General features: G+C 40.5%; 1 protein-coding gene, 1 long non-coding RNA gene and 1 pseudogene across 9 annotated transcripts in view; 1 reads left to right on the top strand and 2 right to left on the bottom strand.

Annotated features, from left to right (window-relative positions):
- The window catches only part of LOC121920665, a 1,182,487-nt pseudogene that overhangs the window by 674,827 nt on the left and 488,982 nt on the right, over positions 1–18,678 (top strand).
- Positions 468–12,668, bottom strand: LOC121921023. The gene is made up of 3 exons (XR_006101822.1): positions 12,597–12,668; positions 669–810; positions 468–562 (listed from the first exon to the last, which is right to left on the bottom strand). It is a non-coding gene; the product is annotated as an uncharacterized LOC121921023 (long non-coding RNA).
- ARHGEF28 (Rho guanine nucleotide exchange factor 28) overlaps positions 14,178–18,678 on the bottom strand; it is a 257,884-nt gene continuing 253,383 nt past the window's right edge. For all 8 annotated transcript variants that reach the window (XM_042448458.1, XM_042448457.1, XM_042448461.1 and 5 more), the window contains one exon: positions 14,178–15,953. In XM_042448458.1, coding sequence (XP_042304392.1) covers positions 15,793–15,953 — 161 coding nt within the window. In that variant the 3' untranslated portion in view covers positions 14,178–15,792. The remainder of the gene's footprint in view (positions 15,954–18,678) is intronic.

The raw sequence follows: 18,678 nt of genomic DNA, 5'->3' as shown, positions 1-18,678 counted from the left end.
TTCCCCTTAAAATTACTTTCCTCATACACTCCTTTTCGCATGCCTTTTGTTCAGTTTCATATCCACAGTGGGTTGAGGAAAGTCTCTGCAGTGTTGGAGATAGAAAGCGCAAGTGAAACTGCAAAGTAGTTTCCTACTGAGTTACTATGGAAAGAGGGGGGTCAAATCAGTTGATGGTGGCAGCTCAGTTCATTTGGATGGTTCAAGGGGTCCCATCCTTCTCAGACAGAAGCAGGAGGTGGACCCAAGAGCCTTACATGATGAAGAGATTAAACATGGAGTCACCATGAGTTGAAGTCAACTCAAAGGCAGTCAACAACAACAAGACAACAAATATGTGTATGTGTATACAAGCACACATGAGCATTTCTTGTCCTATACCCCCAAGAGCAACTACACATACACAAAACAAACATCCATCTACACACCCCAGAGTGTAGGATGATCAAGCACAATAAAGATGGTACCTCCATGCATAGCACAGGGCTTTCTCACTTGCATTGCAAATATCTTCAAATGATCCAAGCAGGAAAAATAAATGGATGGTTGGCAAAGCTACAACCTAAACAAAACAAAAACACCCTAGATCATTACCCAGACTGACTTCAGAGAATATTCCTTCATAACCCCAAATACTTTAAGTATGAGTAGTAGTATTTCATGCTCACCTTTTAATGCTAATTTGCAGTCCAAAGAGGGGTAGACTTTGGGAATCTTGGTCAGCAATTCCCAGAATTCCCTAGCTGCTGACTGTGGAGTAATCACCCAAAGTGTGCAAGGAGATTTTATTTTCTTTTTGTGCTTACTCCTCTAGAACATTAAATAAAAAGCGAGAAGAGAAATAAAAGACATTCCTTACCAGCTGAAGCACAGTCTGTTTCAGAGATGTTAAAAATATTGGAAGATTACAAAAACACACTGCAAGAAACAACAGAAATTGACCTAAAATCACAGCTTCTACAAGCACGACTTGTCCCTCCCTCCCTGGATCTCTTTTTCCATAATGATGATAATATTTTCCCCCACTAGAAGTTGTACATATTACCAAGGAAACTCAAGAGCTTGGTATGATTAAGATCACAAGCAATGAAAGATCACAATGAGCTCATCGCGATGGAGAAATGTGTTCAGTTTGCATTTACCTAAGTTGCTTAGTTGTCCCAAACCAGTACATGAACACTAGCAATTATACTCCAATATTCAACCTTTTTGAATTCTATAATACAGTTTTCTAATCAAAAAGTGGGCAAAATGTGTATATTAGCAGAATGTGAGCACAAAAATATTAGGAGACATAATGTACAGTTGGCCCTCCTTATCCATGGATTCTTTTTCTATAGATTCAACTACTCACAGCTTAAAAAATTTTTTATAAAATATAAATTCCAAAAAGCAAACCTTGTTTTTACCATTTTATATATGGGTCACCATTTTACTATACCATTGTATTTAATGTGACGCAAGCATCCATGGATGTTGGTATCCATAGAGGGTCCTGGAACCAAACCACATCAGATACCAAGGGCTCACTGTACCAAAAACATATATAGTCAGCTGTCCACATTTGTAGCTTTGATTATTCACGGATTTGATTGAAATGTTCTCTCTAGGAACCTCTAGGTCCTACAGTAAGACTCTGCCAGACACTGGCCATAGAGTCTCACAGTAGGACCCAGAGATTATAGAGAAAACACTTCTTTAGGCACTTGTAGATTCACCAATATAATTCAATGGTCAACACCTTGACCACAGATTTGCACTGGAGGACCTAGAAATTCCCAGGAAGAACACTTCTCTAGACATTTTTAGGTCCTCTAGCATAATTCTATGGTCAACATCTGCTAGAAGTTGACCATAGATTGTGCAGGAGGACCTAGTGATTCCTGGAGAGGTGTTCTCTCAGGTAAAATAAAAGTGGATTGTTATTTGCAATTTTCCCACTTTCTCAGATTTCCTGTGCCCCTAAACCCAGCGAATGTGGAGGGACCACTGTATTAGAAAACATTGCTGGCTAAAATGCAAATATTGGGCAAAACTGCATATAAGAATTCATACATTAGGAGACATGTGCACAAAAATTCCTAGATTTTTTCATGTAGATTTTTCACACACAAAAAGCAAATTTTCAAAAACAAATTTAAGGTTGGAAAAATTAGGAAGCAGGATAAAGCAAAACTGACAGATTTGCACATTCTTTATGAAAGCTTGTTTCAGAGTTCCATGTTTTGCTTCTGGTCAGAGGAGAAGGATAAGCGTGTGCCCCTGTAAGAAAGCAACTGTATTATAGCTTTCCTAATTAATGGGCTATTCTTTGTATCTGAATGTGCTTGAATGATGCTGGATTTTCAGCTCATAGTGTTTTAAACCTTCATACACACGCATTTGCACATGCATACTCATTGTAAGCAGAGGGAACAAGCAACCCTACATAGTTCACCACATCTGTTCAGGCCTAAATTAATTCAACTGCCCCGCAGTCACCATAGCAACAGTGCTTCACAGACTGCACTGACTCAGTATGTTCAATAGAAAGCCTTGCACTACATATTTATTCAAATTATAGTTATTATTGAAATATTTCTGTATTAGCTCCATAATGTTAGGGTTGATGGTAGCAGAATGATTATTTTGTATTCATGGCCACCTTTTATACATTGCCTCATTGTCATGCAGAACAGTGCCTGAGAACACAGAGGCAGGCACACTCCCGCTCTCCCCCTTTAAAGGCACCTTGCTTTTAAGATTTTCTGCCTTTTGTTAATGGCTAAAGAATATTTGTGGCTGGGGGGGGGGGGGGAGATAGATCATCATCATTTTTCCAAAGAAGGCCTGAATGGTAGCAATTACTACATGGAAGTGCAAGGACAGTTGTAGAAGGAAACACTGTGGTGATATATATGGCCTTTTGTCCTTCTCAGGGTTATCACTCACAAATGGTGCCTCACCTTCTGTCACCTTCATCATTTTGGAATTAATGGGATCATGGAGTTCAGCTGAAATAAACCTTTGAAATTTGGGATATGAACAGCCAGAAAATTATGAATATACTGCAAGATTTTTCTTTTTATTAATAAAAATTTTATTATTTTTGTTGGTTTTAATTATAAGTGATTTAATAACTTTTTAAGGGGGGGGGGAGAGGGAAGTTTTTGTATATATTGCATTGTATTTTATTATTGTTAGCCGCCCCGATTGACCTCAAAGGGGCGGGATATAAATAAAAAAAATATTTATTATTATTTTATTAATTATTATTATTTTCTACACATTTTGGTAGCCTAGCAAAAGAGAGCCAGCATGGCATAGTGGTTTAAGCATTGGACTATGACTCTGAGGACCAGGGTTCAAATCCTAGCTTGGCCATGAAATGCATGGGGTGACTTTGGGTAAGTCACACACTCTCACTTTCAGGAGAAGGCAATGGCAAACCTTCTCTGAACAAGTCTTGCCAAGAAAATCCCATGATGCTATAAGTTGGAAACAACTTGAAGGCACACAACAAGGAACAACCACAACAGTAAAATAAAGCTGCTTTAAATCTTTGCATGAGAGCCAGTGTCGAGTAGTTGTTTAAGTGCTGGACTATGACTTTGCAGACCAGGATTTGAATCCCCACTCAGCCACAGAAAGCCACTGGATGACCTTGGGCACATTCTCTCAGCCTCAGAGGAAGGCAAAAGCAATCCCCCTTCAAACAAATTTTGCCAAGAAAACCCTCTGATAGGTTTGTCTTAGTGTCACCATAAGTCGGAAATGACTTAAAGGCAGACAAAAAACACAACAATGCTCCAGCAGCAGAAAATAGATGTTGATCCAATTAAAACATTGCTTTTACTGATTTCTTAGTAGAAGGAATCTGGAATGGCTTCTGATCACCTGTCAGTAGGATTTCTTCAGGGAAATCAATTACAATTCCTGACACTGATGTTTTATGTTTTCATTCCAGTACACTACAGGCACAGGGACAGAGGAATCCCAATATGAAAACAATGCCACTTAACACTAAATGCAAATCTACTCGCTTTGCAGGGAGAATTTAATTAACAAAAATGAGAACATTGGATTGGTAATGCAGTTGCAGCCACACATTAATTATACTAACTAGAAAAGAGTGGACATGTTTATGCATGTGTAAAAATATGGATGTGCAGAAACTTGTGGTTTTGAAAGTGTCTTCTGGAGGGGGCCTCCCACCTAAGTAACTACCTACTGGCAGGTAAATATATTTAGCATCCCTTAGAAGAATACAGTTGGCCTTCTGTATCCACGGAGGCACCTCTGTTCTACATGCAGATGTTGACTGGACTAATTTCACTACTTCCAAAGGGATAGCATCTTCCATCTCACAGTGAAAGGCTAGCCCAGCTGGTGAAGGAACAGTTAAGTGGCACACATAGGTCTATTCCCCTAGAGGAAATGTGAGGCAAATGCTCAGGAAGAATGGCTGCAGAGCTTCAACTCCTGCCCCTCTTGTAGCATCTGTCTTTCCTACTACCCTTGCCTTCAGTAAGGGACTGTACAAACAGCCCTGAAGGGGCAGCCTCCAGTCACCCCTTCTTCAGCTGGATTGGGTCTGCGGCAACCTTAAGCCACCGCCCCGATCCAGCCTTCTGAGGGCGCCATAGTTGTGGCAGTGTTGCTATATGGCACCCCTTCGACACTGCATCATCTGGACACAGTGCTGGAGGCATATCATGATGCCATGCAATGTTTGGAGCAGCGCATGACATTGGGGCGCCCTGAGGGGGGCAGAGTCAGGCATGCGTCGTTAGGACACTTCACCCCAACTTTGCCCCTAGGCCAGCCTTTCAGGCCAGTTTGTAAAGGCCCTAAGTAAAGAAAAGGGTGGCAGTAGAAGCAGGGTCCTATTCAGCCCAAGAGGATCAAGGGATAAAAAGAATAGTGGTTTTTTTAAAAAAAAAAAAATCCCCATAAAGCCCTTTTCATACTACAAAATTGTAGCACCATAATTTTAGTTTAACTGCCATGGCAACACTCTGTGGTATCCTATAGTTTGTAGTTTGATAAGGCACTAAAGCTCTCTGGCTGAGAATTCTAACTCCCCCTTTCTTAACTGCAAATCCCAGGATTTAATAGGACAGAACCATGGCTGCTGAAGTGGAATCATAGTGCTATAATTCTGTGGTATGAATACAGGCTAAAGAGAAAGTTTTAGACCATGATGGACTATGTGCCTTGCCAACTCAGAATTCTAAAGACTAATATTAACTTTCCAACACCCAATGAGCAGACATTAAATTAATCCTTTTTTATTCATTCCAAATCAGAAATTGTGTGCAGTCACCGGAAGCTGCCTCTATTGTCTGGACAAAGGCATTCAATGCTATGAAATTAAATAATTGCCAATCTTTGTGTTTAAAGATCATCCCTAACAATTTATTTCTGGATTTCTAATGAATTAAAACAGAACTTCAGAATGAAAAGTGTACAAACTCTATGAATCTGGCAGTTATTTGCATTATGAGAGATTACCACATATCTCTTTTGTACCATATTTAATAGTAATTTTTGTTAAACAAGAACAGTTTGTCCCTGAATTTGAAAAGAATATTATTCACTTATTATACTAGGGAAAAGGTTTTATTCCAAAGGTATGTACAAATTCAAATGTTAATCTCAGCTCTGGAATAATCTAATTTTTTTTTTCCTTTTGAAGTTTGCAAAACAATATTTACTGAATGGCTTATGAAACTTTCAAGGTAAAGCTAGCTTTGAAGATTAAACAACTCACATGCTGTTAGTACGACCACACTAGAGTTGTTCATTTTCTTCCCCCTCCCAAAAATTAACAGAGAAATTTCATTATGCATGGTAGATGCATTCTGTCTCACTCACTTTAAAAACTGGGATACTGAATGTGAAGTCTTTGAACATTTCTCATGGTGATAATAGCAAGTGGAAGGCAACAACAATGCAAATACCTAAATCTAATTGTAATGCTCCTGGAGTGGAAATCCCAGCCAGTGTAGTTATGCTGTATTGTGCTGTTTTGTGCTATTCACTGCCCCAAAGCAAAACATTAAAAATGCTTGCACAAGCAAAACTTTGGATGTTGTCCTTGCACAACTTTCAAAAAGGTGCAGCTGCTTGACCAGTACTGTTTCATGTGACACATCTAATTTAGGAATTAACATAACTCTATACAGACTATGTATGCAAGGACATTTTTTGTCCTTGCATAAATGTTCTGGGTTAATTTAAGAAGAGTCTCTACTGCTGACTTTCATGAAGGAACAGGAGGAGAATGCTGGCTTGTAACACTGGCTACTGTGGCATTAAGACCAACTCCCAGAGGACCTCCAGAGGAGGAAACTACTGACATGGCCAAGAGCTGGGATGTGGGCAGATCAGTGCAATCTGAGCCTGCCTGAAACCTGTTGTTAGTATAGTCAGCCTTCCATATCCATGGATTCTGCATCCACAGATTCAACTATCCACAACATGAAATGTTAAAAAATAAAATAAAATAAAAATCAAACTTTGATTTTGCTACTTCATATAAGGGACATCATCTTACTGTGCCATTGTATACAGTCGGTCCTCGCCTTACGCGGGGGATCCGTTCCGGATCCCGCCACGTAAGGCGAATTCCGCCTATGCTCGAGCCCCATTGGAAACAATGGGGCTCATGCACGGCAGCGGGGCGCAACAGGCGCGCGCGCATTCAAATGAATGGGACACGCCACCCCTTCCGCCCCGCGCGGCTTGAGCGCGTATGCTCAAGCCGCATATGGCGCGGGCGCACTGTATAATGGGACTTGAGCATTCAAGATTTTTATATACATAGGGGGTCCTGGAACCAAACCTTAGCAGATATCAATGGCTCACTATATGTGTTAACCAGTTGATTTCTGGAATTCACAAAAAGTTACAAATAGTATCCACATTAGTCCTATAGCTGTGTATTGTATCTCGGACCATCCCCACCCTCAGTCCCCACTTACAGTGCAAGTGCTGTGATGAAGGAGGGAATCTGTTCCCCTGTCAATCAGAAAGCACTGACTGATTGGTATTCCCTCTACCTCTCATGAATCCCTATGACAAATCCCCCTTGCACAGAAGATTACTCAGAAGATGGGTGGATGGAAATGTCAGTAAGCTGCTTCCTGAACAACAGGTGATGAGACCCCTAGTTATTGCAGTGGGTGCTGCCCAGTAAGTGGGGACTGAGAGACTTTCATGGTTCCTACACATCCTCTAAACTAGGGAATATGCAGGGACTCTGCATACAAACCCCTAAGTGCCTTAGTGAATTCCAGCCCATATTTATTCATTAATATTTTAACTAGTTGACACTAAAAGCAGTCTTTAGCTAAGGTTCACACGGCAATGAGCCTCCTCCCAGTCATGAAACTAGTTTTGCTGTTTTAGAGGTCATGTTGGCCAAAATAACATATATTTCAGCCTTTTCTGACCAATGTTTGTGGACCAAACCCTATTGGTTAAGCCCAACAATTGTAACCCACTGTATCAGTTACAGAATGATGAGTCAACATGTAGGCAATGGTCAATTGTAGTGCTGTAACCTTACATGTAGGTTTATATTAGCAATAGCTCCGAATCGCAAGGCATTCCTAGGACTCCTCAAGTGTGAAACATTGCGGCAGTTGCAAGACTGGTAGTCACATGGTCCACAAACCCACATTACACATTTTCCACTGTGAAGAGAGTGAGTCAGCTCCTATTCTTCTGTCCCTCGACTGCTGATGATATGATGAAATATCGTCTACTGTCTGGAACACATGTGGCCCAGCAATATAAACACATGCTCAATATGACTATTAATTAAGAAGAATTAATGAGGAAGAAGCTCCAGCAGTTTGCTTTTGTGTGAGCCAACTGGGAAGGACAAGATTCTGCCTCACCTCCCCCCCCCCCCATTAACTAACTGAAAATTACTTTCACAACAGAACTGAGTTTGCAGCAATGGAAGTAAGCTGAGAACAAAGGGGGAAGTGGGGGGAGGAGAGAAATACTGGAGTATTTTTAAAGTAGCTGAAAGCGTGGGATGACAAAAGATTAACTTGGGCTGTCTCTGCCAAACTGAAACAGTTAAAGGGTATGCAAGTGACACTGTCCATGTTTTCTTTCCATCCATCTTGAAGTGGAAGGGGAAAATGTTTAAAAAGAGGAATGAAAACCGTTTTACTTCTACCCATTTTCCTTTGTTTTGCTCCTTTTTGCAGTGGGGGCAAATGATCCTCCAAGTCCATCTGTGTCTCTCTCTCTCCAGAGGCATAACGCAACGATCTGGGCCAGCTTGTAGTACTTGATTAGAACAGGCCTACAGTCTGGTGTCAATTATAACCTCTGCTCAGATGTTCTCACTTGAGCTTTTTTTTTTTTTTTTAAAGAAGAACATAATGAATCCAATATTTGAATCTGGAAGTTGCTGCAATAGCTTGTTCGTGTAAGTTTTAGATTATGTGAATTAGTCCAAAATGGTCCCAAGTCACAACATTTGGATTCAGATGTGAATTTGTCTGAATATCTTTGGGAACTGTACATTTTGCTTTTCTGCTTGCTTTTGTCATGGCTTGTGAACCAGACAGAGGATTTATAGAAACAGGAAACTGGAAATAAAATGATATATAATTGAGATTTAGAGATGGCAAGAAATCCTTTTTTCCCCGTTGTTCCAGCCACCTTTCAGGTTGTAAATTTCCAGTGTCCTTGAAAAACAGGACATTTGGGACATTAATTGTTTTATTCTGTTGCAGATCATTTCACATGCAGGTTCCATATATATGACATTTTGGTGGCTGGAGAGATGTACCAAAAAGTGTATGCGTATTCTTATAGAGATGTATAACTACAAAATTTTCCCTATATGTCAGAAAGAGTTATGAACAACACATTGGACAGAAGGGAGAGGCAACCCATATAAGTTTCAAGCAAAAAAAAAAAGTCTATGAAATAGGTACACAATGGGATACACACACACATACACACACATCCTATTGACTTACTATGCTTTTAGCAGAAATCTTTCAAAACAAAACAAAAAACTCTTAGTCTCAGGCACGTTACAGACCGCCGGATTGCGGCGGTCTGCTGTCACCGCCGCTTGCACTGTCCGGGAGCCGCAGCCTTTAAACGTCACGGCTCCCGGACGCTGCCGAGAAGGAGCGCGGAAATCGCACTCCTTCTGAGGCCCCGGAAGAGGCACTGCAAAGCGCAAGGGGCGCATTTGCAGCGTCATTTCCGGGGCGACACATGCGAACGCAACGCATCCAGCATGTAAAGATGGCGGCGCCCGTGTGTATAGGGCACCGCCATCTTTACGCCCTCGTCACGTGCTGGGGTGAGGCTGGTGTGGACACTAGGTCCTCGGCCAACCCCTAGCACGTGAGGGGGGTGTATTAAAGGCCCGTTTATAACGCGCCTCAGGGGCCATTCCCACTGGGCACATAACGCAACATATATCGCTGCGATTCTGACTTGGATTTTTTTTCCGAGTCGTAATCAAATCTGACCCATCGTTCCCATTAAAAACGAGTGCAAACAGACCTGGTTTTTTTTACCCCTGTTTTTGTTCCCATTGGTATTTTCCCCGTGGTAATTTGAAGCAGGCTATTTTGCTCCCCGTTTCCATTGCCCTTCTGGAACCTCTTTTTTTAAAGCAGCTGTCAATCAAGCGCTTAAGTGCTTGACGTCACAGCCAATCAGCTGCTTAGGCACTTTTCCCCTCCGGGAAAGGGAAAAGGGAGCCTCTTTTCCCCTCAAATCCCTTTGCATCCCAGGCTCTCCTGTGTCTTCACATAGTTCCTCTGGGAAAGAGAGAAGGAGCCTCGATTTCCCCCAAATCCCTTTGCCTCCCCCATTGCTCCCTGGGCTGTCTGGGGGGCGATTAAGCAGGCATGTACTGCAAAGCCCATCTGCTGCTCAGGCGCTCATGCAGAGGCAAAAAAAGAAAAAAGAAAAAATAGTTTAAAATGGTGTTCAATGGCTCTCCTCACACATTGGTCTATGAATGTGGAGCAGGGGAGAGGTTGCAGGGGGTTTAATGTGTTTACTGCATTTGGAGGTCAATGTAGAGCCTTACCCTGCTTCCCATTCCACCGGGGGAAAGACTATGCGAACGGGAGAAAATGGTGCCGGTAATGCAGGAAAGAGAACAAGCAGGTGACACCCCCAGGCCAGCCCCTTGAGCACTGCTCCTCCCATCCCCAAGTTCCCGAATCAGACACCCTTGTCATTCCCATTAATTTGCCCTGAATTGGACTTAGGATGCGCAAGATAAACCTCTAAAAATGTGCACCCTTTTTAAATCGGTTTATCCACCAACGATTTGGGTTTTCCAAGGAGAAATTGAATACATGGGAATCAGATCCGAATTCCAATGGAATTTTCTTATTCTTTTGTAGTTGCTGTCCCCATTCCTAGTCTTCTTCTTATTTCTTGACTGACTGCAGTTCCCATTCTGATCAATCTTTGACCCAAGATATGGGAATTCTTTTCTATTTCAATTTCCTTATTATCTAGCTTGTGTCTGTGTAGATCTTCCATGGTCATTATTTTTGGTTTTCTTTATATTGAGCAGTAAGCCTGCTTTTGAATTTTCTTCTTTCTTAGTAGTTGTTCCAAGTTGCAAGACTTTCTGCTAGAAGTATGGTGTCATCTGCATATCTCAGAATGATATCTTTTCCTTTTATCTTTACTCCTCCTTCTTCTGTGTCCAAGCCTGCTCTTTGTATGATACTTTCTGCATGCAAGGTGAGATAGGGTGAAAGGATGCAGCCTTGCCTGACCCCCTTGCCAATTGGGAACCATTTTGTTTCTCCATATTCTGTTCTAACAGTAACAGACCTCTTGTCCAAAATACAGATTTCTCATCAGGACTATCAGATGTGGTGGCACTCCCATGTCTTTAAGGCCATTCCATAGCTTTTCATGATCTATCCAGTCGAAGGCTTTGCTACACAGTGGAGCCTTGCCCATTTCGGACTCCCCCACGTGAGGCAAATCCTGCGTAAGCTCGAGCCCCATTCAATATAATGGGGCTCAGGCTCGTGGCATGTATGTGCACCACCATTCATCTAATGCCAGTGCAGCTTCCACGTAAACAGGAAGCTGTGTATGGTGTGAACGTGTATGGAGCCAGTGCACTGTATATAAAACACATGTTGATCTTCTTTTGGAACTCTTTGGTGCGCTCCATTAGCCATCGTATGTTTGCAATGTGGTGCCTATTACCTTTTCTTTTTCTAAGCCCTGCTTGTACCTCTGCAATTTCTCTCTCTATGTATGGTTGGAGTCTATGGTGCTGAATTTTGAGCATAATTTTGCATGCATGGGAAATTAATACTATGGTCCTATACTTGATGCAGTCTTTTGTGTCTCCTTTTCTGTGAATTGGGATGTATATTGAAGGGAGGTATTCCAACAGATTTTGAATATGAATGATATAGGCAGTTGTCAAATCAGCTATTTTAAAATATTCACACTGTTCTCCATTCTACAAAAGATCTTTTCAGATATCTGCAGATGACTGATTGGTCTGCACTGGTCTGTGTTGCAATCTATGAAAGTTGTTGCCTTTCAACGAAGTAACTGTGAAATGGAAGTGTCCACCATTTCACACCTATTGCTGTATCTTGAACAGCTTATAAAATAGGACCAGAGAGAGGGCTAATTATACTTTGGTCTGATTTTGTGATATGTAAAATGAGCCAAAGTCAGGAGGACAGCCTGTCACCATTTCATCTTGCTTTTACAGGTGGGTAATTACAAGAGACGAATTAATTGAGACCCATTAATGCAATACATTGGGGGTTCCAGCTGGAAGCAGGATGAATATTCCAGATGGAAGAGGTCATTAATTTGTCCTTCAGGGACCCCAGCATCAGCCTGGCAATTACTGTAATAATACCCAATAGCCCATTGTAAGCTTCTGCTTCCTGTGATAGCAGGACATTGTATTGTCAAGTGAAAGCATCAAGGAAGTGATCTGGATTTAAATAAAATAAAATCCAGGCAGCAGCTGATTCTCTGTACAATCCCATGAAATGTAATACGTAGATTCACAGAAAACTACTTTCTCAACATAACTGGCAACCTATGAAAGAACACAGTTTTTTTTTTCTGTCAAAAAAAAAAAATCCTTGCTGGGATGGATTTACCCATTTCTGTCTTCTCATCTCCTCTAGGAAATACTTGTAAGAATACCATTTGTATGATCACTATTACTACAAATATACACACACACACTCCATCACAGTGAAACACAATGGGAGATTCTATTTTACCTGAAAAGTATTGGCACATGAACTTTATATGGCATGAAAAGACAAAAGCACACAATCTCGTGTTTTTTTTAAATCAGAAAAATTTATCGGGGTCTCAGAGGTAGCTAGTCTCAAATCCACCCACCCCATGTTTAATATCTTGTAGCAGGTATTTAACCAGGGCTGGCCAAAGTAATTTTTGCTATCTGAGGCAGGCACCTGTCATCCAGATTATTTTGGCACATTAGAGAGTAAATTCAATGAGAACCTCCCCTCAACCCTGAGGGTAAAAACAAATTCTAATATCACTCCCTACTAGAGTCGAGCCATTGAATCAATATGATTTACCTGTGTGTTGATTCATCATTCACCATTTTATTCAAAGGCTTGCTCTTTTGGGGACTAACTGACAAGATTCCAACCTGGAAATAACAAAGCAAATAATTTACAATCCATTCATGATATCTGCCTGAGGTACCTACCACACTCTTCCTAATGGTAGGACTGGCCTTGTATTCAAGATATGATTGAAAACCCAGCTTATTAACGAACCCTTCCTAGAATCTACCTTAGTGTTCTGTAGTATCATATGTATTACTATGCATGCTTTAATTATGTGATATCTTGTTACTAGGAGCTGCTATGGAAATGTGGTTGCTACATTTTTGTGTGTAGTAGCTTCAAAACACAGATGTTGATGGTTGTATGGATGAGCCAGTCCCAAGCCCTCACATCTGATAGTGCAATAATAATATAAGGTAAAGCTGATGCCCAGTTTCTTATGCCCTAAAACACAGTGCCAATGAACACACCAACCTACCAAGATGAATCACAGAAGCACAGAGGGGACATTTTCTGCTATAGCAGCCAGGGCCAGGGAGAGAAACAAAGGAGTGAAACTCTGTTAGCTTGAGCTAGTGAATTCTTAATGTTTTCCCAAACGCTCATGTTTAATTCATCTGAACATTAAAAATGTCTAAATGATGGATAGAGCTACAAAATGCATGCTGATGTAAAGACCACCTAGCTCCAGCACATTCGCCATCCTATTAATGCAAAAGTACAGTCAATGCATGTCCAGACTATTTATTTTTATTGTGTATATGGATGAATAAAGCTGATAGATAAACCACATTAAAGGTCAGAAGGTCTTTGAAGGTACAGTAAACAAAGGTTTCTGGTACAGCATATAGCAATTTGCTAACCATATACTTTGAAGGCTGCGTCAGACCTCCTGCACTATGCAGGAGGAAGGGTAGGAGAGCAAACTGTATTTTTTTAAAACCAGAATGTAGAACAGGAGCTTTTCACTGATGACATTTGGTGTGGATCCTGATATTGCAAAACTCAGTTGTGCTGTGTCTAAATTGTTGATGCTTTCATTAGTTTTCACATTTATGTTAACACAGAGATAGCCAAAGAGAATCCATTTGCTTGCAGTAGGTAACAATTTTATGGATAGTTCGATGATATTTTAAACTTGTATTTGGTGTATTTTTACCTATGTCTCTTTTACCTGAAGTATGCCACTTTGAGTCCCAACCTGGGGGAAAGGTGGGAAGAAGAAGAGGAGGAGGAGGAGGAGGAGAGCAGTAGCTGATAAATAGGATTAAGGAATAGGATTAAGGAATAGCTCAGCACTTACTGGCTACCTCAATAGATTGCAAGAAACACTGAAACTTATTCCAACATGACTGAACCTCTTCTGCCCAACAGGTACCTGCAACACATGGGTCAGGCTAGAGCTTGGAAATAATTACTTTTTTGGAAACTCCAAGTGGTCATGGTGCTTGGGGAAGTGATGGAGATACAGACCAAAAAAGTAATTTCCCAAACTCTGGGCCACATTGCAACAGTGATCATAAATGATTGTGCGAAGGACTGATAAAACACGTTTATTGACTTTTAAGAATTATGGACACATACACGTGTGGGGAGATGTAGAACATTTATTAAATTCAAAAAGTATACTATTATGTCCCCCAAATGGACAGAAAAACACTTTTATCTATTACTCTATAAGGTATCAAAGGTCTGTGTCCTGAAAGCAATACACTGATTCATAGTCCATGTCTATGGGAGTGGGGAGTGTATTTTGGTTAGGCTTTTTAAAAATCCTTCCTCTCTCAGTTTCTTGGAAGATTATGTAATGAATTTTAATGGTTCCATAAGAAGGCACTCACTGTGGCCAAGAACAAAATATAATGCTATACATCACAAAAACTGGTCTAGAGTGCTATGAAAGCAAGTTACATCCATGCTAGAGGAAACTGGCTTTGTGATACAAACCACTGCAAAAGAAATCAGTAGAATCCTCAAGTGGCTAAGTTGACACTGGGAATTGATTTCCTGAATCTCCATACTTTTAAAATAAAGTCTGTCTTAGGCTATAGCTCAAATATCCATTGTAAAACAAGGTGTTTTAATCTAATTTGGCAGAATACTTTCTGTAGTAGTAGTATAGTATTGTCCCTGTAGGAAGCCGAGATCCAAAAGAGTCCTTTTCTAGAATTACTTGAGAAATATTTCAGGTATGTTTCTCCATTCACAGGAAAGGATGAAAGAACTTGAAAAGAACATTAACCTCTATTAAGCTCTCTACAAGGTAGGGATTTTTAGGCTTTAGTCTTCTCTCCACAAATCATGATAATGATAGTGTATTTACATATTTTTTCTGCTGACAGACTTACATGGGCCCAAGAAAATTGAGATGACCAGGGTAGGAATTATGCAGCCTTCTAGATGTTGTTCAAATACACCTCTCAGCAGTCCTCGACAGTGTACTCGGTGGTGAGGAATTCTGGGAAGTACAGTTCAACATCATTCTAGAAGGCCACAGAACACAGTTCCCCCTACTGGTCTAAATCTTACTTATGCTGTGCTGGCCAATAACACCACATGGTTGAGTAAACACAACAAAGAATGCAGAGAGAATCTGGCTCCTAGCCTGCACTATGGAACATTGTGGTCTCTGGGGGCAGAGACCAACATGGTGCATGTTGCGGCCTTGTGCACCATGATACTGAGCATAGGAGTGGAGTTAGATGGTGTTTTTTTAAGCTCCTGCCACCCCCTGCCTCTGCCTCTTTTGCTGGACTTTATTATCAACCAAATCAGAGCTTTTTTGCTTTCTCATGGTTTCATCTGTACCACTCTTTTTTAAAAAAAGAAATTGCTGTGTTGTTTATTAAACCTTATATCCTTCTTTTAGTTATAGATCTAGCTACACAATGAATGGTCAGCTTGAATTCGGCATGGCAGCATTTCCATCTATAGGACAATTATGATGATCCCACTACGCATTCATGCCACTGCTTCTTTAGAGCCAGCCAACATTTAATGTTGCTTGCAGAGTGTTTCAGACTTGTGTGTTGTGATATAAATATTACAGACATATGTAAAAAATAATTTATTATCCTATGGATATGGAAAACTTTTCATTATTTGTAATAAATAACATATCTTCAATGCCATTTGGATAAGAGCAACTACGAACAATTAGAAAAGTTATCGCAAAGTGCTATTGATGGATAAAGAGAAAAGATTACAGATAAACAATCTTTTCCTCAGTGCCTCCACTTTCTGAATCTTGTCCCAGGTCACAAGGTAGATTGTGCAGCAGAACATCTGAATGATGCAAGGCTTGACCATCAACATGACCTGAAGCCTGTGATCTTGGGGACTGGTTTCGCAATGTATTCAAGTCTAGAACACATAAACAAAGATGGAAAGGTTAAAAAAATTAGCTCTGCTTGCTACTTCCATATGCCAAAGAATAATAATGAAGGGCCTTGTTGCTGTTTTTAAAGGAAAAAAATCTTTGTGGATTTTTTAAATGTAACAAAATAAATGCAGTTATTAATATTCCATAGTGAAGAGGCCTGTATTTTCTGATCTCATGTGCCAGTTTTTTTTAAAAAAATGAACCCAGTAACTTTCCTGGCAGCCTTTCCCTTCTTGCAATCCTTGCTCTGCCTTTCAAAGCCACTGCAATTGGCTACATTTCATGCAACAGACAAGCATAGTTGTTTGTTTAACAGTGGCTGTTACAGAGTATATTCATTTAAGGCAGACATTTATACATCATCCTTCATAATATTTTCCCCAAGAAGTTTATAATGCAAATTAAAAGAAAAATATTAAAATGAAAAGTCAAATAACTCAGTAAACAAATAACCTAATTATATAAAATGGAAAACCAAGTAATTTAATAAACAAACAACTGAGTGAAAACTTCAGTTCCACTATTCAAAACACAAGAAGTTTCCTAGACTTAAACTGCAAACCATTAAAATAACTAATCATTAAAAAAAAAAGACTGGTACCTAAAAATTAATGCAATTAGTGCCAAGCAAGTGACAAAGTAGGTGTTTATCATATATGTGCTGTTCCCCACCTAATCCTTTTCTAGTGGGAACCTTCAGAAATAAGCCCTTCAAATTGATACAAGTCCTGGTCCCATTTCAAACACTATACAGCAAGCTCCTCTTGCTGGCAAAACATGCCTTATTAGACATGTGCTTCCAAGACAGCCAACTTCTTCCTCCCTACTACCATGGCACCAAAGGCTTCTGTTTTGTCTTTAGTAAAGGCCATCTAATACAGAACTGATTGGGTAAATCATGCTGTAAGTGCACCCAATGACTCCTGCCAAATATCTTTATTGACATGGAAAGGGAACAATTGCTTTCTACTATTCAAATACCATGGGACTTCTAGATAGTGTAAATGCCCACTCTTCTTATGGTTCCGTACTAACACTCATTGTACACCTACTGTACTGTGCATCAATTCTGTACCAAATTCAGTGGCACAACTCAGGAACCATAATGTGGGCTGTCTAAATGCTTCCAACTGCAGCAGAAGCAGCCAAATAAATCAGAAAGATTTGCTTCATGTTATCCTAACAGAGGTGCAGCTCTAACTGCTTAGCTTCTTCTCCAGCAAACCAGAGAAGGAATCTGTGTATAAGAAAAGTAATGCACCTGTACAAGTTAATGTATCCAGTAATCTGAATAGTACTTTGAACTACATACATACTTATTGGGTAGGGAAGCCCCAAGAAGTGAAATCCAAAGTCAAGCTACTCATCTACCCCTTCCTCTTCTTCTCCCCTACCACCACTACATCTGCTACCACCACCTCTAAAGCTGAGAACTACTGTCTTCTGTTTGTATACACCTGGGAAGTAATTTAATTTCCAAAATTAGGAAATATTTGGATTTATATGGGGCATAAACGAACCTGAGTGGTCAGTGATGGGGCTCTTACAAGTCTCCCATTCATAAAGTTGCCTTAACTCAATGCTGACTGGATGGCAAATAACAACAACAAAGCATAAGCATGAACCTTTACAGTTGTTCCTTTTGGTGAATCAGTAAACTAAAGTGGATCTAAACCTTTTCCCCTGAAGTCAACCAGACTTCCAAGTGCTTGGCATTGACTGGATTGTACTATTACTGCACAAAGCCGTGCACAGCAAAATGCAAATATCTACTTTCAAAACAAAGCAGTGACATGAATTGCAACAACAGACCACAGAAACAGGAGCAGATTATATCACTAACACATCTCAGTGCTAGGAGACCCAGATCAAGTAACCAATATGCTGTTATTGGAGGCAGTCTTGGGGGGTGTTCCCACTTAATATTTGAAACGATTTAAAATACAACGTTTTTAATAAAACCGATTCAAAATAACCCTGGTGTTATCTCGCGTTTCGAAACACGTTATTCTTCGTTCCCATCTGGTTATTTAAATCGAAGTTTTTACCTGCAAGCGTTCCTACTTGGCATGAAATCGGTGTTTAAATAAAGCGATTCTTCTCTTCCATACCTTATTTGGAGCTGTCAATCAATAGTACGTCAGAATGACGTAACGTTAACCCGGATTATTTGGAAGCGATTTAACTTTCGTCAGCGTTTCCATTTCATTGACCGTTTGTGAAATGATGTATTTTTGGCGGTTTTTTTTTTAAATGAACCAATCAAGGCGCTTAAACGATCAAACGTCATAAGCGCTGTCAGCTTTATATACATTTTCCCTCCGAATTTAGTAGGAAACCCAAGCTCTTTCCAGAGGAACTATGGGATAGGTTTTGCATGACAGCATCCCCTCTTCATGTCTCCCAAGACAGCCAGGCAGAATCCCTTCAGAGAGCCCAGAGATCAATGGGGGAGGCTTCTGGCAAAGCGAATTTAGGAAACCCAAGCTCTTTCCAGAAGAACTATGGGATAGGTTTTGCATGACAGCATCCCCTCTTCATGTCTCCCAAGACAGCCAGGGAGAATCCCTTCAGAGAGCCCAGAGATCAATGGGGGAAGCTTATGGCAAAGCGAATTTAGTAGGAAACCCAAGCTCTTTCCAGAGGAACTATGGGATAGGTTTTGCATGACAGCATCCCCTCTTCATGTCTCCCAAGACAGCCAGG

This window comes from Sceloporus undulatus, chromosome 2, assembly GCF_019175285.1.
Source record: "Sceloporus undulatus isolate JIND9_A2432 ecotype Alabama chromosome 2, SceUnd_v1.1, whole genome shotgun sequence".
NCBI lineage: Eukaryota > Metazoa > Chordata > Lepidosauria > Squamata > Phrynosomatidae > Sceloporus > Sceloporus undulatus.
Note: the sequence above shows the minus strand (reverse complement) of the source record. Positions and strands in the feature narration are given on the sequence as shown.